At 34.5% G+C, this 27,390-nt stretch overlaps 1 protein-coding gene across 2 annotated transcripts in view; it reads left to right on the forward strand.

The window, feature by feature from the left end:
- The window catches only part of LOC150108548 (uncharacterized), a 60,041-nt gene that overhangs the window by 19,658 nt on the left and 12,993 nt on the right, over positions 1-27,390 (forward strand). The window contains exons 1-2 of one of the 2 annotated variants that reach the window (XM_090415975.1): positions 20,460-20,590; positions 26,912-26,973. In XM_090415975.1, coding sequence (XP_090272101.1) covers positions 20,503-20,590; positions 26,912-26,973 — 150 coding nt within the window. In that variant the 5' untranslated portion in view covers positions 20,460-20,502. Of the gene's footprint in view, positions 1-20,459; positions 20,591-26,911; positions 26,974-27,390 lie in introns of those variants that run through there. The other variant, XM_090415976.1, reaches the window with a different exon arrangement.

The raw sequence follows: 27,390 nt of genomic DNA on the forward strand, positions 1-27,390 counted from the left end.
AGTTCACGGTACCATCTAGTCCCCCCAAATTTTATCCGGGCTCCGGAACCGGCAGAGACTGACGAATCAGACCAACGGCTGGGTCAGTATTCCTGACTGTAATCCGTGTGTGTCCTCGGACCGGTTTGCTTGCTTGCGGGATGAAAAACACCAGATAAACTGGCTGAAAAAACCCTGCTGTCCACGCCCAAGACTGACTAACTTGGCTATGGCTGAGGAAGATCCTAGAGCTCCTCACGTCGTTGACGGGAATCGAACCTAAGACACTCCTTCCCCAGGCATATGGTTGCGAAGCGCAAAACCACTAGGCTAACCGCGCGGACATGTTATGCTGAAGAGGCGCTAAATGGCCACCCCTTGGATTAATCCTTTAACTCACTGAATTGCAGTTATCCGAAATATCTCGAAGGTAGATGTAGCAAGTAACTTGATCTGATAATCAGTCAATCACTCAACCTGTCTTTAATGTGTGTTACATGTTGTAATGAGGGAAGGAGGGTTCAACAAATCACTAACTACCTCCCCTAGACGAAATGCTAACCATGAAATTTGCAGCATATTACAGACTTCAACATGCAAAAGCAACTCTCTCCAGATATATCGCTATAGTCGATCACATCTTCGTGGAATGTTCTTAACAATGAAAAAATAAAACAAAATAAACGGATTGCTTTAGAATGTAGTTATATGCGAGGCAAATAACGCTTGCATACTCACTCTCTTCACTCCCTTCGAAGCATAGGGTCTCAATCCTTGTTCTCCATCGGACTCTTGTTCTTTATTTCTCTCTTAATCTCATTCCAGGATTTTCCTATCTGTTTAATCTCTGATTCTAATTCTCTCCTCCAAGTCATCTTGGGGGAGATGACTTGGAAGAGAGAAACGTCTCCTTCTTCTTCCCTGTGGGTTCCATATGGAAAGTAACACTACGAAGCGAATATATTAGGTTAATGTTTTTTTGTTTTTTTTGTGTGTGTGTGTGTGTGTTCTTCTGCTGTTTTTTGCAAGATGAAACTTTGCAAGATAAAACCAGAGTTCTCTCTGGAGGTATTTCCAGAGGGAACTCTGACATCTCCGTATGAGACGGGCTGCCTCAATTTCAACTAAAATGTTTAATGAAAGTATTTCTTGTGCTAGATGAGATTCTAATCTAGGTTTTATTTTTAAAAGGAAGGTGTGTCGTCTTCGTGACTGGTCTAAGGAGGTGCTTGAAAAACAGACGCACTAAGGAAGAGCTCTTCTTATAGAACATGCCTCTGATTCCTCTGCTGATAAACTAAACTTGCTTTATTAAATTAATCATATTCTGCAATTTGTAGTTAACATTTTTCAGCTATCTTTCATTCTTATGTAGAAATCCCTGGAACCACTAAATGATTACCGATGTTGCAATAGTGGCAGTCAAACCCATACAATCGTTGCAACATATAGTGGGATAGTTTGATGGGAGAATACTTTTAGTGTCCACCTCCAAGTGGAGGAGAATGTGATTAATTTAGTAACTATTCTCTGGCAAATGAATTAAAAAAAAATGCAAAATATCATTTTAATTTCTGCCATGTATTGTGTTGATCTGAAAGTACATCACCATCCCCTACTTTCAGTTATGCAAATTTAAATGGCAACTTTTTAGTCTTAAGAACTTAGTAATTAAACGATATAATACAAGTGGCGCCAGTGCTGAGAATATGTGATGTAAATGCTGATAGTTACATAATTAACAATTAGCACTGTAGGAAAGTCATTATAGTAAACATACCCGTTATCACAAACTACATCAATATCCTCCTCAAATTCCTGTACCCCCAGGCCACATAAGGATATCAACCTTTTCTCCTTCGTTTTATTATTGAAACACAAAAATTTATTGTTTTAAAAGGTTAATTCTTTGAACTACAGCCGGATTATAGAACAATGTAGGCGTTTTTTCCTAATAGTATAAAATCGACTACCGATCTGAAGTTTCTATTAATTATTATTATTATTATTATTATTAGCTTCGAAGTAGGTGGGATTAACTCGCCTCACTGATCTCCACGTAATCCTTATAATCAAAGAATGCAGATTATGTAACAAAACAGTCAGTAAAGTATATAACAATAAAGAAGATACTGATTATTACGTAATAATATCATCGATATAATATTACTATGTAACATGAAAAAATAATAATGTAATAAACTATTCTTATTATTAAAAAATATGTAAATAATGAGTTTACATTGTATGTTTGTGAGAAATAGGGAATATAATATTTTAATTGCACATGTGTAAATACTGTTGTATAATCACACTTTCTCAAACTCTGGAAAAAAAAATAGTAAACTACAACATGTAATATTATATAACTTATGTAACTCTAAACTATATAAATAATTGTAAATTATTACTGTGATTGTTATTTTAAAAGATAACAAAAAAACTATGTTATCATCATTATCATTGAAATCTCATTATATGTAGCATTTAGGGTTGAACCTTGTAATATAATATACTGAATATTACTCAAGATGATCATTGTATACATGTAAATATTTGAGAGGTCAATAAAAAAATATTATTATTATATCATTATTAATATCTGAGACCTCCAAGGAGTCAAGGACTCATCGAGAGAAGTCATTCATCACTCACTGTTCTCTGAGAGAAAAACTTGGCTTCTGCCACCTTTCTTGACTGCGAACAAACTTAACTTCCATGGATTCCCCCCGTGTTCTCTCTCTCTCTCTCTCTCTAACAAAAAATTTCACCAGACGATATCCTATAACACCCATTCAGAAGGTTATAGACCTCTAGCATATCATCCCTCTTTCTCCTGTTAAACCAGAGTCTGCAATGGACAGATTCGAATATGTGGATTGCATCCCTATATAATCTTAGTAACTCTTCTTGGCATTCTTTCCGCAGCTTCTTTATTCCATTCGAACCCAGGAAACCAAATCTGTGCACGATAATCTAGGTGCGGTCTTATCAAGGCCTTATAAAAAGGCAAAACGACTTCTCTATCCTCACCCGTCAAGATTCGCTTCAAGATCGCAATTATCCTTTGAGCTGTATTTGCAACTTTTGTTATGTGACTTCCAATTCCTATCCACCATTACGTCAAGATCCCTGGCCTTATCAATATCTAGTAGCATAACTCCTCTAATATAATATACCGCTGGAAATCACGCCAAAGTGCATAACTTGACAATATTTATTATTAAAAAATTACTTATTTTATTTTTTGCTGGCTCTTTGTGAAACGGTTAAAGAGATTGCTTATCTGTTTCTTCAAGATAGGATAGCTTGTGATAAACATGATTTAGCTAATATAACAATATCAACTTACTTAAATATAAATGATATTGGCTTCATTTCGGCGATATAAACATTATTTAAATTAAGGGGATACTAACTCCGACATTGTTTTGAAACCGAATAAGAAACTCAAAGATTGGAATCAGAGAGTTTCATGCCGAATATAGTAAACTATAAAAGTATCGGCGATTACTAGCGTGAGCTAATGCAAGTAGTCCTAGTACGAAGTGCAATCTCGGGCAACTCGCAGCAAAGGTGGTAAAGTTCTGATTGCAATTCTTGGTATTTTCCATAATGTAAAAACACAATTCCTAGGAAATGTATGCTGTTATTACATTATGGTGGGAGGTCACTACCCAGACCGGTTTCAGCCTTTATTGAGGCTTCATCAGTGAGCAGCTAGACCAAATAATTATACTTAAGTAACTTAATGGTTGCACCTTTTTGACAACTCGTATAACAGAGTATATAAGGTCTTTTCGCTATACCTTTGGTATTTATTTGGTTTAGCTACTCACTGATGAAGCCTCAATAAAGGCTGAAACCGGTGAGATTGCTTATATGAGTTCGCTCTCTTAAGGTTTTTGCTTTAAGTGAGCAATTTGAGTCTCCGGGAAAGTGTTCCGGCACGGCCCGGTGAGGGGCTTTGTCGGTGAATGCTTTTCTTCGGAATATGAGCGGTTCTGCTCGGTGGTGGTGGTGGTGGTGGGTGGGTGAAGGCCATCACTGAGTAAAGCCAACGTTGAGATAGACGCTCTTTCGCCCACAATTGAGTGGCTTAGGGATCGTCCCAATTTTTAGAGAGCTTTACTTATTCATAAGGCTGAAACCAGTATGGGTAGTGACCTCCCACCCTAATGTAATAACAGCATACATTTCCTAGGAAATGTGTTTTTACATTATGGAAAATACCAAGAATAACGATCAGAACTTTACCACCTTTGCTGCGAGTTGCCCGAGATTGCACTACGTACTAGGACTACTTGCATTAGCTCACGCTAGTAATCGCCGATACTTTTATAATTTACTATATTCGGCATGAAACTCTCTGATTCCAATCTTTGAGTTTCTTATTCGGTTTAAAACAATGTGGGATTTAATATCCCCTTAATTTAAATAATATCAACGTAGTTAACCATTCATTGCAAACACGTGCTTTAAACGTCTTCAAGTAGTTTACCTTCATGCAGTTTATCAAGGTTACTTTATTTACCAAATGTGAAGAGTTTCGATGAGTCACCCATAAGGAAGAAAATGAAGAGAACTTCACGTATAACTATTATGAAGCTTACTTAAGGCTTCAAATAACCATTTTCCCTCTTATTGCTGTCGCTGTATTGTGGCATATTCATTGTCTGAGCCAGCCGACCAAGCAAAATTACCGCCTATTCTATATTTTCCTGAACATTTGTAAATGATTTAGCGTACGTATTTCGAAAAAATGAAAATAAAGAAATTTTGGTACTTATTAACATGGAATGGATCTATAATAACTAATAAAAGGAAATATCACAATTCTGGGATGTTTTCTCTTAACGACATGAAATTACATGTCGTTATTTATCGTTATATTGTCGTTACGGGAATGAATGCGTTAATTAATATAAAAACATTCTTTTTCCTGTCCAAATTATTACTTCTTGTTTAAAATTTTAAGATATTTTAAAGAGTGGATCTCAAGCATTTTCATTCATATTTTCAAAAATGTAATCGAAATAATTAAAGTAATCGTTATAATTTATCTCATAGTTCTAGCGTGTAACACTAATATTTTTAAATGCAGTAATATTTTACCGTATTTAATTTAACTGATATGTAGCCTCGTAGTCACTCCATGAAGCTAGCAAGCTAGCTTGGCAAAAGAATGAACATTTAAACGTTCTACTTATTGATTTGAGAAATTTTTTTTTTCAGCCAGTTTCCGAATTAGTCGATCTTTAGCGCAAAAACGTAGAATTTTTCTCTAGAAGTCCGATTTTTAAAGCTATATTATCTTAGAAAAACCACCTTACAATTCAGTAATTTCAGGTAGAATTAGGAACATGAGATTGAGGCAGTTCTCTGTAATACTCACGCCGTTTTGAAGTCTAGAAATTCCAATTACCAATAATAAGGAGGGTTTGTTTGCCCACTGATTTCCAAAAGTTAGGATTGTAGGTGTTTTGCGTACTCCTTTTTTTGGCAGGGAGGGATGATTTATAAATTATATAGCTCATTTAAATTAATCTTAAAAATCTATTCTTGCTTATGGAATGTGATTTTCTGGATATGTACCTGCTACTGTTAATACTTCTTAAATGTCAAACTGTTAATACATATTGACAAGGATAAAGCTATTCACCTTAAAAGGTGCTTGCACTTCATGCTGTTAATACTTATTCACTCATCAATATCAATCCTCCCCTAGGATTATTTTGATCAATATGAATTTTAAGCTGTTATAATCGCATATATCATTTTTAAGTGAGAACACACATTCGGGCTTCATATTTTAGACGATACCGTAGTGCCGTTTTCCAGAGCTCATATAATGTTATTTCTAAGAGACTGAGTTCCCTTAATGTCTTACAAGTAGTACTCCTAACGCTCCAGTGGCAATTATCACTGTTGTTGCACAGTCACCTCATCCTGTATTGACCACATGAATATACGCGTCCCTCCAAACAGCTATACAGCAGCCGTCACAACGTGCAAACTGGCAGACCATTATGCTACTGCATTACAGTTACATACTGAACCAGGGCCCTTAAAACTCACTGAGACTACAAAACAGTATAATAGTATCCTAAACGAAACTATAGTAAACGATGAAATCAGAAAACCAGACTGGATGCAGATAGCATCTTTAGACTCTGCTGACGCTGTATATAATAATATTAAACTTACTTTTAATAAAATACATAACAAAGCAGCAACAAAAATTAAAATCAGCTCCAAAACCAGATAGAATCCATAGATAAAAGACAACATATTAATAGACATACAAAGAAAATATGCCCTATGGAAACAACTTAAGAAGTCACCTAACCATATGACTTTTAAAGCTGAATACAAAAGAAAACGAAATCTCTCAACAACACAGATTAGAACTGCAAAAAGAAACTATTATAGAAACAAATTAGCAACAACTCAGAACGACATAAAGAAACCTGGCACCTGATCAACGATGCTGGACAATACACACCAAACCACTGCCTCAGAAACAATGAAACACAACTTTGCTTGGGAGCCCAAATCCTTCAAACAGTTGATAAACAACTTTAATCAGCACTTCGCGAACTCTGTCCAAAAACTACAGGAAACATTCTCTCCTCACACAAAGAAACATTCTCCACTAGGACCACGAGCAACCCAGCCAATGTGATTCCCCACAGTAACAAAAGAAGAACTGTCACTTGCAATTCAACAAATTAACCCTAACAAAGGACCAGGAATAGACAGAATCAGACCAAAAGACATAAAAAACACTTAACTAACCTATGTCCAGTTTTACTAAAACTATTAAATAAAATCTTCGAAACGGGGCACATACCTGAAACACTAGAGACTGCATTAATCACTCTCATACATAAACATGGAAAAAGAAACAGTAGAAGTAATTACAGACCCATCGCCATAATCAACCAAATTATGGAGCGCATTGTGTATCGCAAACTCTCCACATACATTGAAAAATTCCAATTCATCCCCAAAACACAATATGACTTTCAAAAAAAATAAAGGAACAGCAACACTCCTGGAAGATTTCACAGATCTAATAAACGCTGCTTTAGATAAAAACAGAATAGTGTAAGTCGTTTTTATTGATCCAACAAAAGCGTTTGACACACTAACACACACAAAACCTTGTTGAACAAACTAACACATATCGGAATCGGAGGTTGTCTACTCCTTTGGTTCAAAGTAAACATGAAAAACAGAAAGCACATCACACGTATAGGATCAACGCACAGCAAAGAGGTACCGGTAACCTGTGGCGTACCACAAGGAGTTCTATCTACCATTCTGTTTAACATATGTATACACACGATATTAGCCATCTTATCTTAAAAAGTGAAATCTTCCAATGCGCGCACCACATGGCCATAATATCCATTTATAATGACGCAAATATGCACAAGTATGCAACACGACATCAACCAAATCACTAACTGAAAAATCATACATATAAATCCCAAAAAAACTAAGCTAATTATATTCAAAAATTCCCAAACTCTACCCATAGAAACTAAATATCTCACTATCCAACATTCATCCTCCTATGCACAAAACACGGATCCTAAAACTACAAATTACACAGGTGTAAACAATCCGTTATCTTGGACCTCACTTCGATGCTGATCAAAGTTGGAATAGCCATAAAAATTATCTACACAACAAACTCAGGATAATAGCAAGCAAACTATATCGATTAAAAGACATTGCTCCGACAAACACAGAAATACTAATATATAAAACATTATACGAAAACATTTTAAGAAACGCAATTACATCATACGCCTGCACAGACTACAAACTTAACAGATTGCAATCGTTGCCAAATAAAATGGTAAAACTGATAATCTAGGAACAAAGAGAACAGCCCATCACACTTATACGGGCAGCAAGGACAGAATACAAAATATTTAAGGTGAAACACTTATGTCACTACACAATCATTCTAAAAATTTCTTCAGTCCAACCTACTGAGTAACCAGAACAACATATCAGATAACAAGGCCACAGTCAACAAACTACATAACGTATACGTATAACAATCACGACGGCAAAGCCACCCGAAACTTCCACATACCTGACATATCAACAAACTGCTATTCGACGAGAGAAACCTAGGAATTTACAGAGAGCTGAAATAGGTGCTATATAAATATTATAGCGAGACTGAAAATTAGAGGAAAATTAGAGGGAAATTACTCTCTCTCTCTCTCTCTCTCTCTCTCACACACACACACACACACACACACACACACACACACACACACACACACACACACACACACACACACACACACACACATAACAAACCACTCTCAATCATCATACAAGGACAGAAGTACGCCATATCCAAATCCAACCCCCCCTCTTTGAAAAAAAGCAAAAATGCTACCCAAACGAACAAAATTATTATTACTGATTCAAAAAAATAGTAGCGTTAAAAAGTGAAATGAATCCTTTCAACATTCCCTACTGATAACAAAAATAAATAAATAAACTTAAATATAATTTGTAAATTAAAATGAACTACAGATTGAAACATAAATGTAAACGACAAAAGGCAGAAAAGAATTGTGTGTATATTTATATAAAATTATTCCACATTGAATATCGTTGATATGAAAAATATTCCTCTCTTAACACATTAAATGAATCATCGTAAATATATATGGGAAAAAAATTTTTAATGCATAGTTAGTATTATTATTTATACACATTTAAATAAGATATTCACTTAACATTAAGTACTGAATAGTTGTAGTGAACAAAAATGCAATAGTAATAACACTTCAGTTGTATATTTGTAAATAATCTGTATATGTGAAGATGATAATAACCGGAAACTTTCTCAAAACTTTGTCAAAAAATTATGATTATTATTACTATTATTGCTGCAAAATTCATATTATGAACTCTGACGGAATTGGCTAGCTTCTTTCCATCAACTTTCCAAGTATCAGAAAGCCCAGAAGCTGTTTTATATCAAATTAGTCAAGCTTGAATTTAAAGATTCAATTATTATAAGCGAAGCAACTAATTTACTATTTTAACCTTCGTCAACATCATAAATTTTAGTTATTTTCAGTTATAATTCGCAATTACCATGACACTACGATAACGAGAAACTTGCTTTTTATATATATTATTTTTATCCTTTAGGACTCAGCATGACGCATTTTTTAATTGTAAAATGCATCATCTTTAGGAACCTAGCAACACTAAGTGCCTGTTTTTACTTCCATTCACTTAGTTTTCCCCAACAGTTCGTATTTCAGCCATGCCTCATTGAGAAGTTGTCCTTGTCCTTTGTTCTTGTCTTTCCATGCGTTGAAAGGGCAATCAAACTTGCGTCAGTGAGTTGGCAGATGTTCATCGTTCCACTACTCTGTAATTTTCTTATTTAATATGACGTGGTAATATTTCCAACTTGTGCCTTTTACTATATCATATAAATATGTTTTATAACACAACACCATATTCATAATTGTGGAAAAGGATGGCACCGAGATAAAGGCAGACAGATTCAATTGTTAGGCTTCAAGTCGGCAATTTCATAAAGACAATTTATTATTAGTCCTTCATCAACGTAGACAATTCATTGTAATTTATATATACTGGATATTCATAAGGATTATTAATTGAATATGCGAACCATACTGTAAAGACATGGAATGGATCTACGCAATAGGCTTAACTGCATGGCTTCCTCAGTTAAGAAATAATTTTCTTAACTGAGGCAAATACTGTACTTATTTAACACCCAACAATGGTTAATTTTTCAAGGTTTACACCAGTTTCAAAACTCAACGTTTGTTTTTTTTTTCTGTTATAGAGTATTTTACTGTGTTACGGTATTATTCTGTATCGATGCAGTATTGTTTTCAATTCTTTTTCTTATATATCTTTTATGAATCTTCTTTAGAATTCTACCATTGTGATATTTCAAAAATAATACACGTATTCTTGACAATTAATAACTTCATTAGCAGATATGATGATCCAGAAATGATTTCATAGTTCCAGTGTGGTATTATACGCAATATATACATATATAGATATAACACTAAATGATGAACCGGAAAGTTGATTTATTTAAGTGGGGCACATCTAGAGTATGGCCTAGATCAGTGATGGCGAACCTATGACACGCGCATCAGCATTGACACACTTGAGGGTTTCAGGTGACACACCTTTGATGTTGAAATACATTGGTATTCTGATGAAAAAACTGCGATAAATCGTGTAAGATCGCTTTTAGTTAAGGCGAAGGTAGGTTTCGGTTCATTGAAAGAATTATCTTTTATAGTTAGCCTATTTCTATTTTATTTTGTAACTAGCCTATATATAACGCGCGTTTTAAGTTTACGTTTTCTTTCTTAATCATTATAATTTCTGCATAGTCATAATGATATTATAAAAACTTATAAAAATTATTATCAATATTATATGATACAAACTTATAAATACGTGCTTTATATATTAGAAGCTTAAAGTTTTCATTTGACTTCTGTGTGAAATTCGTTCACGAATGCATTCCAAGTCTCTCGACTGAGTAATTCAAGTTCTAAGCATATTTAAAACCACTTTAACAGAAAATATAATTCGCAGCAAATATTGAATTTATCTGAGTAAATAATGAAAACATTTTTATAGTTGCAATAAATTCAGTAAATTTTGTTAAATAATGCAAATAGTAACAACTTACGATGACGTCGCAACAAAACCTACTAAATAGCTACTATTTAGTAGCATGATAGAGAGTAAAACGTAACAAGGCTGCTACGAACGTACAGGTAATAAACCTGGCAACCCTGCTGAAAGAAGTAGTTGCAGTCTTGCATGGTCTGCCACTTAAGTAATTTGAGTTGCTGGTGTATAATTCATTTTCAGTAATTGTTAGTTCTTGTTAATTATGACTGCTTAATTACCGCTGTATATAATTGTGCTCTTTTTTTAATTTGTGAACCCTTTTACAATGGCAGCTAGCACTAATAAAAAAACTAAACTTATCACAGAAAGGAAGTGGAAGAAATTTCCAAGATGCCTGGACTGAACAATATGGTGTTATTGATAGAGGCGATAAAGTTCTCTGTAAATTGTGTGGTGAGCTATCTGTGAGTAGAACTTGGAATGTAAGAAGACATTTTGAAACTAAGCACAAATGGCTCCTAGAAAAAACATTTGAAGAACGCAAAGAATACATATAGCAACATCTAAAACTGGCAGAATCACAATCACGGACTTTAATTAAATTTGTTTCAGGACCTTCAAATTTAGTAGCCGCAAGTTACAGTATTTCACATACTATTGTTGAACATGGAAAACCACTTAGTGATGGCGATTATATTAAAGAAGCTTTCGTAAAGTGTGCACCATTTTTATTTGAGGACTTTCATAATAAGGAAGCTATTACTAAATCACTTAAAGATCGACAATGTAGATAAGAATATAAATTAAATTACACTTTAATAAATATTTCTGATATTTCGGCAACGTCACGTTGCCATCTTCAAAAGGAACTTACAAAAAAGGCACGTGCACGTAGGCACTACAACACAGTAACTGAGAATGAAGTGATGAAGCTATTGTTCTCCTAAAAGTCCTGATGGTGCCCCCTAGCGGGTTATGTAGGTGTTCTTGGCCGTTGGGCTGAAGGTTTGCTGATGTAAGCCTCCCAAATTTGGGGCAGTCTCATACAACCAAATTTGTTGAGGTTTGGAGAGTTTCTTAGGGCTAAGGCTGATTCCATGAATAGTCTTTCGAATTTGTATTTGCTACGGTGTATTATTGTAGCTTTATTCCACCGTATTCTGTGGCGTGTATCCAGAGCATGGTCTGCAAGACCAGAATGGCTGTACTTGTGAAACCGGATGAAGTCCTTGTGTTCCGAAATTCTGATATTTGCTGTCCTGCCTGTTTGGCCAAAGTAAGCCAGTTTACAGCTGCAAGGGACCTGGTATACACCAGGTAGGTCTAGAGGAAATGGTTGGTCTTTAGTGGAGTGGATAATGGATGCCAATTTTCTGTATGGTCTGTAACAGGAGGTCAAGTCATGTTTTTTTAGGATTTGATTTTGGTAATTTTTTCCGAGTGCCTCGGATGTAGGGAATGGTGACGGATTTAGAGTAATCCTTGTTGTAACGGGGGAGGGGGGGGGTTGTGGTTTGTTGGTTTCAATATTTTTTTGGATTTTTTCGGGGGGAGGTAGCCATTGATGAGAAGAAGGAAGCTATTGTAAAGCACATGAAAGAGTTACCATTAAGTAGGAATACTATTAAAGACAGAGTTATATTAATGAATGCTCGTATAGAAAATCAAATGCAACAAGACTTGAACTCATGCCATTTTTTCATTTGTCTCGACGAAACTACAGATATTACGTGATCAGCTCGATTGGCTATTATTGCAAGGTATGTTCACGGTGATTCTATGCACGAGGAAATGATAAAGTTAGAAAATTTACCCCAAAACACGACAAGTAAACACATATGCTACTGTGTTGTTAAAGTGTTCTGTGAGAAACAGATAGATTTATCGAAAATATTTTCGATTACAGCTGATGCGCGCCTAATATGATTAGCAGTAATGTCGGTTTTATCAAACAATTTACAGAATATGTTGGTCATCCCCTGGTGTGTTTCTATTGTATTATACATCAAGAGACACACTGTGTGTGAAATCAGTCTTAAAGGATTTGGATGATGTGATGAGAATTGTGACAAAGGTAACTAATTTTATTGCTACCAGGGCTTTAAACAAACGAGAATTTAATTCAGGCGAAGTTTAATCAGTGTACAATGGTCTATTAATGTACAATAATATTCTATGGTTGAGTCGAGGCCAAGTGCTTGAACGGTTTGTTAAATGTTTAAATGAAATGAAATTATATTTAAATACAAAGGGCATGAAGCACGAATTTTCTCATTTGAACGATTGTGATTGAATTGGATTGTTTGAACAAACAATCTAATTCATAAAGTATCCTGATGAAATAGAATTCATGGATCTTAAATTAGATGGCTTTGAGTGGTTGGATTTAAAAGATCTAGAAATGCAACTAGCCGACTTCCAGTGTAATCCTATCTGGAAAAGAAAGTTTATTGCTCTTAGAAATGAATTAGAAGAACTTGAGCGGGAACGTCTGCATGATACTGTGTGTAAAAATTCAGATTGTGAAATTCTAAGCGTATGGAATAGCCTTCCCGAAAACTTTCATGCTCTTAAAATCTTTGCTAAAGTTCTTCTAGCAATTTTCTCTTCTACATACTCTTGTGAAACTCTATTTTCTGCATTAAATAATATCCATTCGAAAGGGAGAAATAGATTGAGCAATGCTTTGAGCACTGCCTGTGTAACATTAAAATGTACACACTATAGTCCTTCTATAAAGCAACTTTCTACCAGTACTCAGCAACAGAAAAGTCATTAAATGTAATGTAAGTTTGTAATTTCACTTTATTAAATTAATTGTATAATATGAATTCATAGATTTTATATAAATATCCCATTAAATAAATAGCCTAATATGATATGTATAAGTCACTATCTATGATTATGTAGTTAAACTTATAATGCGTGTATGCAAGTGGCACATCAACAACGTCAACATTTAAAAAAAAAAAGATGTTTGACACACCTGGGTAAAAAGGTTCGCCATCACTGGCCTAGATAATCCAGAAATCTTCTCTAGAGATTAAAAGTGGAATTCTTTCAAACCACTTCCCCCAATAAGCGGTGTGATGGTCCCACACCAGACAATAAAAATTATGAAACATTTTTTTATGTGGCCCTCACAAAAAGAAAGATTTTCTTAGTAAACCTATAAATACATTCTTAACATGGGGTAAGGATTTTTTTTTTTGTATTTTATACACAGTACGGAAACACTATTCCAGAGACCAATCAAGTCCTTTAGGGTCACATAACCGAAGGGTGGTCTTCCGCCTACAGAGAATCACAAACATCCATGCGCTCGCAGGGATTTGAACCTACAACCTGATGGTTGGAGAGCTGATACGTTAACCACGCGGCCAACAAGGCCAGCATAAATATTATAGACGGTTTAAATAAATGTTCATGAACCATTTAAAGACATATTGGCCAGTCAGGAAAGTGCATAATGGTTCAAAAAGAAAGTGTTCTGTTATGCAGCTGTAATAATTACATCTCTTACAGGCGAGTATTTTCCTTTAGAGCAGGTATTCTTAACATTTTACGGTCACTCTTCATAGTGACCCATAGTAATTCCCCCCCCACACACACACACCAATAATAATAATAAAAAATGTTTCATAGTTATCAAATTTGTTTGTGTTTTTAGGTTTAATTAATTGGTAAACGTGTAGTATTTAAAATCTTACCAAATTTTATGAAACATTTCATAATTTCGTTATTTATGACAGAAAAAGTATGACTCATAAACTTTATATTTGATTGTTACGTCTTTTATTGACATATAACCAAGAACTGAGTTTTTCCTTTTCTTTCTTTCCTTTCTTTTGCTGATTTTCATACCGAATTTATTACAGTAGGTATTCAGTTTGGTCAGGGAATCCCGCAGACTTGCATTGGATTTATTCAGAAGCATAAAATCACCTGCATAAAGTAAAATCTCAACAATTTTGATATCCGATTTAATACCACTTTCCTTGATCATGTGATTTCGTATTATACCACCTTTACTAATTCTCACTAATGAAACTTCTGTTGCTTAAAGATGAAAGTAGGTTATTTTTTAATTGCACAAGAAACAAAATAAATATAATATGCATTTGAAATAAAATTTGGAGTGTTTCTGATAAATTCAATTCCGCGTTCTGTGGACAATATTCCAAGGGGAAGGGAAGCAAAACAGAGTAGTACGTAAAGAACGAATTTGAATTCCTTTATCAGAGTTCAACAGTTCATGAAATTCAACAATCATCACAAAATCCAGAATTGCTTCCATCATTTAGTAAAAAAAAAATTGCTATTAAACTATGAATGTATTCCCAAGTTTTCATTCTAAGGTCTATTTTCAAGGGTAAATATTTTATTATAGGACTGTTTTCCTTTCTTTTTTTTTTAATATACATATGACATTACAAGAGATACTTGTATAAGTGAAACGCGATATCCTATGAACACTTTAATCATTATTGTTGTTGCCAGACTACTTAAAACCCTTCAACTGTTACTAACACTAAAACAGAACTATGGAAGTGGTATCAACATATTTACCATAACACATCCGCATCCACAAAACCGAAGGGCTAAACAAGGTCATTTAAGGGAAAACACCAAAATGTTAATCCCACTGTCTTTGCAAAAGCTTATACTAGCTTTGAAGACAGTGGGACGGTAATGCCACGTTACAGTCCCACTGTCTGCTCTTATTACCACAATAACAACCAGCCGCATTACCTTAGATAATACTATCTACATAGCATTGTCGTTTTTCTTGTATAATTACAATTCTTAACCATCCTATATTTGCTTACGAGAATGAATTTTATCCCTGTTTACATAGACTTCACTCTCTCTTCATCTAATTTTGTTTTGCTTGCCTTAGTTCACATAAAATAACTGTTTCATTTACTTAATAAATAAACTTTTATTTCGTTTATGCCTTTTTTTCATTTTTAAATGCTTTATTTTGTTTTTCCCCCGCTCCTTTTTTAATGTTAAGCTTAGAATTGTCAGTTATGGAGTATTTTTTTGTTCTTGTAGGTATGTAGATTAAAATAGATTAAATGTAGATTAATCTACATGTATATAATAAATGTAGAAAAAAATAGATCACTGTAGATTAAAATAGAATTTACAACTGTAGGTTAAAATATTACTTATAGCTGTAGGTATGACGTATGAGTGTCATTGGACAACACTATTGTTGCGAGAGAAAATAAAGAAAAAAATCAGGAGATTAGCCTTGTTTATTTTTGAAAGATGTAATTATAGTACCATCCGAATATGAGAAATAAAGTATCCTATCCCTCTCGTCCGTCATAGGATGGGTTGAGTCCTCTCCTAATGAGGATTTACTGATGTATTAATGCAGCCGGTTCGCCTTTGTTGCATTCCCTAAGGTCGATATTCATGACTGTAATCCGTGTGTGTTCACGGGGACGGTTTGCCTGCTTGCTGGATGAAAAACCCCAGATAAACTGAAGGGGAGAGGGGAAACCGTGCTGTCCACTCCCAAGACCGGCGAACTTGGCTATGGCTGAGCAAGTTCCTCACGTCGTCGACGGGAATCGAACCTAGGACACGCATAGGTTGTAAAAGTTCATAGCCACTAGGCTAACCTCGCGGACATTAAAGAAAGTGCATATATAATATAGTATAGAAATTACCTGGAACAAATTACAGGAGTGAGATGGATGGTAGAAGCAGGAAACCGAGTGATCTGGAAAATCATGGGAGAGACCTTCGTACAGCAGTGGACAGAACCAGAAGGTTGAAGAAGAAGATAGAAATTACCTAATGAGATCTAAAAATCTCCTATGTAAAAATGAGAAAAGAGTTATTCCTATTACTCTTGTCTGTAATTCAGAAGCAGCTGAATATTGTTTTAACTGTTCAGAATGCATCCAACTATAAGACTTAAGATAAAAATAAAATAATAAATCCTCTAACGTCTTTTATTTCCCTATAGAGAGTATGCGAGGCTGTTTACTCCTCTCTAACTTTTTAGAGACTTAGGGTCGGTCTTCAATCTCCATAGCCATTCAGAGATAGCTGGTCCATGACTGTCACTATTTACAAACGGAATCAGTGAAAAGACGGAAGACAGTGCTGCCATGTAAGCAACGTGCCACTATCTAACTCCACATAATCTACTCTCTGAATAATTTAACTTTTTTTTTTTTTTTTTTACATATGAAATGTTTTTAGAAGACATCCCATATATTATAGTAGATAAATCAGTCGATGAACTCAGTTTAGTAGTAATTATTTAAGAGCAAAAAAAGAGTTAAATGAGTCTTTTAATAGGTGAATCTCTGAATAATTGAATTCTTAGAGAAAAAAAAAACGGCCATATTAAAAACCTGTAGACGTCTCTGCAATGGAGGAATAATAATAATAATAATAATAAATTAGTTCAATTCAAAATGCTCTACTTCTTAAATTTGGCACTTCAAATTTTACAATTGAATGTCTCTATTAGAGGTGTCTGTGTAACCTCGTGGTAACATTCATAACACTAAATCTGCAGAAGAAAGATAACTGTAGGGTCTATTCCTGCATCGAATAAAGGAACTGTTGTTTATTATTTTTTCTTAGTTGGTTTCTAAGTTAATTGATAATTGGCAAAAGCACGCATTCGACCTTAGAACTCACACTAATAATTCACGCATTTCATAAGAATTATGATTAGGAACTCTATCTAGCGACAGTTATCTACCTGCCTCTCGTCACTCGAATGCCCCCAAATGAAAGGTAGAAATGAACTCAACTATTGATAATGATGAAGGATGGAAACTTATCGATTATTAATATCCGATAGCTGGAGCTAAAAGAACTTTCTATCGTGCCTTTCTATCTATCTATCAGTGGCTTTAACAGGCCCTTAGCGCCCATGGCCTTCCAAGTATCCTTGGACTTCCCAAAACCGTAATACGAGGATAAGGCGGTTACCCCTATGCCTCTAAGTATTCTTTGTCTGTAAATTGCGTATCTTCTAATAGCTGGTTTTCTGTTTTGAGGGACGGAAAACCAGTGTTTATGGTTATATAAAAAACCCCTATCTCTGTATAAGACCGGCTAAGAGACCAGAAAAAGTTTCCTCACGTTACTGACGGGAATCGAACCCAGGGCTTTGTCTATACTGACTGAACTACGGAGGCTGCTCTGTACTGCCTTTAGGAAATGAAAATTTGTTAGAGGATTTATATTATTCTACGTTTCTGTCAAATAAAAGTAGTAGATCAAAGCCTTCAACCTAGCACCAGAGTAAGAGCTGGTGAAATTTCTGTCTTACTGATTTTTATAATAAGTGCCAGTATAGTCATCATCATCATCATCATTATCATTATTATCCTGTTCTGTCACTAAAATAAGATAAGTTAAAGAAGAATGTCGAAAAGATCATTTCATGAATAAAAATGGTCTAGGTTATTTGACATGCGAAATTTTTTATTTTTATTTTTAATTTTAGATTATTAGTCACTTTAGTATTTTACCCGGATATTCCAGACCAATGTCTTCTAGAATAATTTTATGAAGTGCTAAAGGCAGGACAGATGACTAATTCGAGTAACGACTCAGATTCTCAATATATAATTACCATGGAGTTCAAGCAGCTCATAGACCTTAATTAGAGAAGAGATAGTCGAATTAAATTGAGGGACATATGTTTTGGTGAAGAGCTTAATATCTCACTAGGTGGTGAAATGCATAATGCTGTGTGTACAACATTATTCATCACCATCTCCAGTACAGAACAATATGTGCCTCTGGGTCCCAAAACAATTCACGGCTGTTGACAAAGCTCAATCGAGCGTTTTTGCCACACAGTACCGACCATGTGCTCCGTCACTTTAGGCTCCTATCTAGAAAGTGATTTGCTACAGACAGTGATGTGAAGAATGCTGTTAAAGACACTTGACGACCTTTATGTGGAAAAGTAATATAATAGGAGACGTGTGCCTTACGTGGCTCTTTCTCAAAATAATCCTTCATATAAGTGTGCTCCTTGCTTTAATTTTTGAAACACCTTAATGAAATGTATGTGCACTAAACTGCATGTTTCTCGGCGTTAACGGATCGTACAAAAAAATGTCAAGTTATTTTTATACCGTAAGACGTCTATAATGTTCATGTCTATAGTATGACCGTTTAGGAGAAATATTGTTCGATATAAGGACACTTACAAATTATTTCTTAAAAATACCCCTTCACTGAGGTCTCCCTACTTACTATAGTGCGGTTTTTACATATATGAAAGATTTTTTTTTTTATGTTTCGGATTTTTCACTCAAACGAAATTACAAGTCCTGATCAGATAGGAAGCAAAAAAAGAAGTAAAATCAAGGTGTAATAATGTATTTAGGTGGCATCTAAATAGATTAAAGGTGTTTACTTTGTTTTTGAATGTCCTAGTAGAATAAACTATTTTTTTCTTCAAAATGACAAGAGTCATTTTAAAGTTATTTCAATAACTTTAAAATTTATTCTTAATCCCAATAACAAGATGGCTCATAAAACTTTTTTTTCCTTTCATTCAAATTCTCCGCAAAACATTCAAAATTTAGTCATTAAAAGATAAGCCGGATGCTTCGTTCTGGAGACCAAATATGATTTCTATGATATGAAATCGATGCTTTAGGCATCCACTTAACATGATGGTAGCATTATATATGATCATGAAAATCATTTATCACAAAATCTTCGAAGTTATCTCCTCTATTTCTAAATATCATAGCTTAGAAATAGAGGAGAAAATACTGTTAAAGGAATCAGAAATGATGAACTTGACGGGAAAACTGAAGATAAAGATATTCTAGATGTATGGGGTAATTACTTTGAAAGATTATGAAATGAAACACGAAGCGTCAGAATGGTGACAGAAAATACTGAAGAGGAATGCAGGCAGGAGCACATATCAATGTTTGAGGTAGAAAAAGCCATAAATAATTGGTATGTGGAAATGCAGCTGAGCAGATGAAATTCGATCACAAAAGCTCAAATATGAAGGTATAAAATGTTAGCAGTCACCATACTAAATAATTCAGAAGGCATAGTTAGAAGATCAAATTCCGGATGATTACAGTATGTTGCACATCTATAAAAAGAGAAATTAAACTGAATGTGAGAATCACAGAGGTATTTCCATTCTGAGTGTTCCGGGTAAATTGATACAAGCATTTGAGAGGAGGGTAGTGTGGAAGAGAAGCTTCGAGAAGAACAATCTGGGTTTTTTATGACTAAATGCGAATAACAGATCTTATCGCAGCTGATTTCAGTGAGTAAAGCTCACATTAACGACAAAAATAATAATATTTAATAGGTTGAATTATAAGCGAAACTAATAAGCGATTTTAATCTGTGACGAAATTTTTTCACGTTTAGTTTACTTTGTTTTTTTTACTTTACTTTACTACAGAAATGCGATTCCTGGGAAAACGCGAAATTCAATTTTCGCGTGTTATTTTTATCCTTTGCATTCAGCGTAACAATTTTTAATTGCGCAATCTCATCAGTTTCACGAGCCCTAACCACCAAGCAGCTATCATTATCTTCCACAATGAGCATCTCAAGCAGCTCATGTGTCAGGCATGCCTGATTGTAAAGTTGTCCTTGTCCTTTGTTCCTGCTTTTATGAAAGACGAAAGGTGACGGATTCGCATCGTTTCACTGATCTTCCCTTTTCTTATTTAATATCACGTGAAATTATTCTCAGTTATTTCCTTTTGCTATCATATATATAAGTCTATAAGATCCGTTTCATAACACCTTCATTCCATCTGCCTGTGAAAAAAAGTAACTCAAAGACATCCGGTCATCATGAGGATCTCTGTTGTCGCTCTTCTTGTCCTAGTCTGTTTTGCGAGCTCAGTGTTTTCGTCGGAGGAGAAATTTAAAGTCTTTTGTAGTAAGTATTGTATCCAAAATTATCTTTTTAATTTAAGTTTGTAACAAAGTGAAATAGCAATTGAACGCAGAACTATTTGTTATTATGTACGATTCCACAGAAGCAACTAAGCCTACTAGGCGAGTTTATGATATCTTAACTGCGTGTGTTTTGTAGATGGGTTGTCCGTTTTTACAGAATTATACGATATCAAAACTAAGAGTTTCTCAGGCGGACGAGATCACCTTCATTTGAGGGAACCTCTGTAGCTTAGTTAGTAACGAAAATTCCCTTTGGTTGGAGAAACTTTCTCATACAGATGTGGCGGGATTTTTATTCCAAATGTTAGTAAAACATCAATTAGCAGGCATAATACATTGGCCTAATAGCCTTAGACTAATGAATTATGCTTAGGTGGGATTTATACTCAGGTGTTTATGACCAAAAAACAAAGTAATGAACACTTGAGTACGAACCCCACCTAGGTAAAGAGATGGAATTCCAGCACAAAAGGTGGAATCTGATTATATTTATAATGACTCTTCAAAAGAAGATGAAGTTGGATTCGCAAAATTAGAAAAATAATAATAACACCAAACTTATTATGATTTTGCCTTTTTCACAACTATCCTTTACCGTTCTAAATTGAAAAATATTTATTCAAGTTTTGTTTCTACATTTTCATTTTTCTTTAGTAACCGTTGAGAGAATGGCAAAATTTAATACGATTTTTAGTTTTATTTTCTATCGGGGAATAGAAAATTTATAAAGTAGAGATTATAAATACACACTAGCTTTCGAACTTTATCTGATCTAGGTACATATCGTCTGTTAAGATTATACTCGTAAATAGTCGCGATACCTAAAATCAGATTTCAAGTCTTTTATTTTTTAATTTTAAGCAGAGGGTCTACTAGAAATTCAACCATCCCGTTGGTATTTGTGTGCGAAGTTTACACACACATACACACACACATGCGAAACACTATTAGCCTATAATACATTGATATTGGTACCCTGGATGGAATAAGTGTTAGATATAATCCGAAAACTCTCCTCTAAAAAGTCAACCATGAAACTCTGATGAAACAAATATCTCTGAAACACTTTCAAGCTAATCAGACCTCCAATAAATAGGATGGTATTGCACTAAGTGATGAAATACTAGGTCTAATTTCTCCTCTTCTTATTCTAGTAAACCCTAAGAATTCTATTTGAAATACATTGCACATGCATAAGCCCTGGAAACATTCAGAAAATGTTTGACTATCTTAGTTTCCACTAACTTAGAGACTCTGTTTGTTGTATGTGCATTTATTTTAAGAGTTTCATGCAAGGTACTCTTGGAGTACCTTGTTCTGTTATAGAGAGTCCATGCTCTCTTATAGCATGGGATTTTTTTTTCAGATGAAAAAGAAGAGCTTACAAGGTGGAAATTGTAAATTTGGTATCTGGAGAGTTCATCAAAGAGGCAATTAATCGAAAGACAATTCATCGAAAAGGCAATTATTCGAATGAACAATTCATCGAACGATAATTCGTCGAAAATGCAATTCATAGAAAACCCAATTCACTGAAAATTTTAACTTTTCGAAAATGTTATGATAAAAATGGTCCCTTTAGAGCAAATACTGAATCGTGCAGATTGAGAAAGCAATGTTACTTTAATAGGGAATAATTATAGATTAATATGGTTTCTTATTGTCTTTCTTGTCCGATAACTGTTTCATGCCTGTTCATGGGACTGATTTGCCTGTTTCCGGGAGGAAGAGCCCAGCCTACGCAGTCTCCATTATTATTATTGTTACTAGTAGTAATATGCGACTTCAATAGAGCAATTATTATGGGATGAATAAAAGCTTCAAATAGCAAATCTGATTCAGATTCGCTATTTGAAACTTTTACAAGAAAATGTCGAACCATTCCAGTTTTCAGTTCAACTATATTCAAGGCAACAAAGAAATAACGTGTCCAAATTATGTATTACAATAACTCTCTGACATTCTGAATTAGTGGAATTAGTAGAAGTTGTCGGTACAAGAAGCTGTCTGCACGGTTCAGTTTTCGTTCTAAATGGATCACCTTTATCATAACATTTTCGAAAAAAAGTTTCGAAATATATTAGCAATTCCGCTTTGGTTGAATCAATTTAATGAAATTTCAGTTAAAATTTTCGGTGAATTGTTTTTTCGATGAATTGTCGTTCGATGAATTGTTCATTCGATGAATTGCCTTTTCGATTAATTGTCTTTCGATTAACTGTTTTTTCGATGAATTTTCATGGAACTGTAAATTTAGAACCGTCTGTGACTCTAAAAAGCATTTTAATCAAGCGATGGTAGCCATGAAGTTTTGAGAAGTGATATTGTATTTCCAGATTTTAACTTAAAGACATCTCATGAATTTCCTATTAGCAATTGTTGTTGTTATAAAACATGTATTGTAAGGTTGCAAGTTATGGAAGAAAATGTTCATAGATTGTTGCTACCCAGCCACACTGCTTCCAAAATATGCGCATGCGCGCTTTCGTTTCATGCGGTTTAATGTAATGTTCTTTTTGCATGAATAGGACAAAACAACATTTAAAAATAAAACTCTGGCGAAGGAAAAAGACTCTTATTTTACAGTAAGGAATAAGAAACGTGATAACTGCTGCCGAATACATTTCTTAACTTGAAGAACGAGGAAATGCGAGCACTGGGAACCACATTATAACAATAAATATGCCGAATTTTGGCGATATTTTATAACAAAATTTCCCTACTACAAACTGGATGACAAAAAAAAAAAAAAGGACTGTTTTTGCCATCTGGTTTAGACAAGATTTTTCGGTCATTTTCTGTTATAAAAGCCAAAGGAGGAGTGTATACTGAAGAAGCTAGGAAACGTTTTTCCTTTGGATGTGGATGCAGCATAAGCACCTAATGCAGAAGAGGTGGAAGTAAGGTTCAACAAAAGGTAAGGTTCAACAATAACTAATACCATTCATAGGAGATTAGAAAGCATGCCTGCCGTTTGGACTGCCAAAGTAAATAAGTTTATGATACCATTTTATTATCTTTTAATTTCGTAGGATCTTCTGGCTCGATTCGCCTCTTTTGTAGAATGAAATATGCAAATTTCCTTAGCAAAAACCTTTTTGGATGTGTTGATAATTTGCTTGCAACTGCTTTTGAGTTAATATAAACGAGAAGATAGTTGGTGATTTCGTTAAAAGTCATTGTGCCATGTTTGATTCTTCAAGCGAAGAATAAAGGCTTAGTACACTCCTTGGAGAAACAGTTGAGAAAAGGAACAAAGGACTGAAGTGAAAAGGGTTGAATGTTTCTCTTCTCATAATTTTAGTGATGTTTTCATTCATTAAAAACATTTGTATCTGGAAATCGAAAAACCACAATCCAATCAGGATAAGGAAGATCATCCCACTTGGGATTCATATCATACCGCTAGATCTCAAAGTTATAATTTTCTCTATTACATATTCTTTGATTCTTTCAGTTTGAAAGGTGGTATTTGTGCATAAGTTCACTCTTATATCTAATGCCTCCTTTGAGACTAAAAGAGTCTCAAAGTGCATGTAACAGGGAGCTGAAAGTTACGTTTCTCTATGGAAAAGCAGTTGTGGATTTGCAGGAAATGACCCCCACCCCCATTGATGTAAGAATTAAGACCAGATATTTTTTCAATCTGGAATACGTTGCGAGGTTTGCTTTCATTTGCATGCAATGCACGTTTCTTTGTTTGACGTTTCATAATATTTTTTGAGTTGAAATGGGGACGTACATCGAATATGTATGCATTCCTTATTAATCCGTACACATGGAGAATTAATTTCTCTGAAAGTTTGGAGTAGGTAGTCCCCCCCTCCCCCCTACATGCATTCCACTATTCGAGTTCCCTTTATACTCTTGGGGTACTGGTGACATTAGTTTCGTCAAGGACAGCGATATGAACCGGTCTGCGGTACCACCGTCTTAAGCTGGATCTTCGAAAAGAATCAATACTAGATCTCTCTCTCTCTCTCTCTCTCTCTCTCCCTTCCCCTACATAACTCTGAAAACATCATTCATATTGCATGTTTGAATAAATAGCAGAAAATTAAACTGGATACTATTCTTGAGTCCAGATATCATTTTTTCTTCTTTCTACCTCTATCTGAAGCTTTCAGTAGACAAAGTGATAGTATTAAGCCCTAGTACAATGGGTGGTATTCAATACCTGGTAGTGCCTTGGTACCATAAAGGTACCAACGTACCCTTTGAGATATGAACGCTACATCTCAACTTTCGCTATGCTTCCTCTTAGATAGATTCCTCCAGTGGGATGATTTAATACCTGTTAGCCGAGGATATATCCAGAAATATCAACCGGCTCACCAACATTTAGTTGTAGACAGAGAATTTGCATTTTTGCAGATTGACGCATTAAATAAAAGCATTTGAGTTGTCAACAATCTTTCTTATTGCCTCATTCCACTACCTAGTATTTGTCATGTCTTTTCTATAAAGATTTTCAGGTATTGCTCATGTGATCTTCCATTCATAATTCTGATTTGTTAGCCACAAACAGTAGGTTGGAATCCAAATCATTTCAATCTTTTAATTCATCTGTTAATTTCTTGACCCTCTTAAATTGTTTTTTTTTTTCATTCTGTTCATATTTGCATTAAATTTACCGATGACAATCTACAGTTATTCAACGGAATATCAATAATTATAATATATTCGGCTAATCTCCATTCCAATCCCATCATACCCTCATAGGGTAGTCACAAGTGCACTAATTTTTAACATTTCAAGAGTGAAACTACTCGAAGAAATGCGACGAATGATTCCTTCCATCGACTGTTTTTTCACTCGTTTCGGCAAAATAAAAACGGTTATGTGTTCCAATTTAGTAGCCAACTAAGAATTTTTGTTCTAAGCATTTTGCAGCTGTTTCCTAGTTAGTCGATCTTAGACAAGGTTTTAGAGAAGTTCCGTTTTTCCTAAGAGAGAGAGAGAGAGAGAGTTTTAAAGACATCTTTTCTTATAGATCAGAAAAGTTGACTGTAAAAATTACACGATTTCAGACAATCATATCAGTTAGAGGAATAGAAAATGACAGCAGTGGTCCACGGATCTCTTTTCACGTAAGTCTACAAGCATCAATAGACGTAAACTTCACTGGAGATGGTGATGATGATGATGACCAATGGAGAAGCACGGACTGTTTACCGACTTTTAAAAGACACAGCTAAAAGACTTCCTCTTATTCCTTTTTAGAAAATATAAATGCGTTAGAGAATTTATTTATTTTCTACCATTAAATTAGTGTCACAGGGGTCGCAGTCACGACTTTTATTCTTCAGTTGAATATATGAGGATTTAAGTTCAGTTGGAAGCTAAGAACATTTACAAGAGCTATTCAACTGAACAGTGAAAAATATATTCTGTATACAAAACCAATTTCAGAATAAATATATTCAGAAAAGCTTTAATGGCATCGAAAACGTATTTTATTTGCTTGCATTAATAATTTTATGTCATTGTAACTTGTTTTTATATTTAAAAAAACCCCACAAACTTTATTTCTTTATATTTTACTGTCCCTTCCAGTCTTCAAAAGTTAAACAGAGTTAAACAGCTTCGCCTTCACCTTTGGGGAAGAGAATTAGCCACTGTTATACGGGGATCATCGTCAAGAATCTCCCTGGAAAGGAGAACATATCGGTTTCTAGATATAATCCACCCTAAAGTTGTCTCGGTATCCTTTTATTCCTTCCAATCTTATTTATGCTCACGCGTAGACTCACAGTTTACTGTGCAGCCGTACTAAATCAAATCATATGGAATGGGGAAGTTAATCCTTATGCCCGTAGCGTCCTATGTCTGTATATTACGTGTGTTCTTCTAACCGGTTTGCCTGTTTTGAGGGAAGAAAACCCCTTCACCTTCGTATGAGATCGGATGTAAGGATTTCAGCGATATTCTTGGGAAACAACTCTGTCATTCAGTTTACAAATCACATGATAAGTTTATTTTAGACTCGGAATTACTGAGAAGAATTTAATATAGAAAACAAAATAGAGAGAAATAAAGTTTGTGGAGTTTTTTAAATATAAAAACAAGTTACAATGACAAAAAATTATTAATGCAAGTAAATCATATACTTTTCGATTAAATAATTCTAGATACCATTAAAGCTTTTCTGAATATTTATTCTGAAATTGGTTTTGTAAACAGAATATATTTTTCTGCTTTGTAAAGTGGTTATTAAAAAATGGCCAGTCTTTGTTAATGATCTCGAAATCATCAAAACTTATTTACGTTAGAATATGAAAATATTTTTTTTCTCTTTCAGAACTGGACAAAGAAGCCAGAGAACATGTAGTGGAATGTATCAGAAAGGAGGAATCAGAAGAAGTAAGTTAGAAAATGTTTCCTTTTCAATGGTACTGAAATCAAGAATACTCTTGCTTGGTTGCTAGAAAACTAAATGAAAGCATTTTTGCTTGGTTTGGGGGAAGATTTGTCAATTGATAAGACATTGTATGACAATCTTCGTAATGTACCTTTAGGACCAGAACTATCGTGTTAAATATTAGAGATCGGATTGTTTTTTTTTTCATTAGAAGTCTCCAAGTCCCTTTAACGAAATGCATAACAGAACCAAGTGTCCGCGAAAGTTTGTGGTATTTTTTTTTGTGTACTTTATACGAAAGGGTGATTGCATTTACTGATGCATATGTACAACAGCGAACAATATTTTTGTTTCAATTTCTTTATATTTGATAAAATTAAAAGAAACTATAATAGGTATTAAAATACTAAACAAAATAT

This window comes from Typopeltis vanoorti, chromosome 3 (assembly GCF_054136105.1).
Source record: "Typopeltis vanoorti isolate ZY-2024b chromosome 3, IOZ_Tvanoo_1.0, whole genome shotgun sequence".
Taxonomy (NCBI): Eukaryota; Metazoa; Arthropoda; class Arachnida; order Uropygi; family Thelyphonidae; genus Typopeltis; species Typopeltis vanoorti.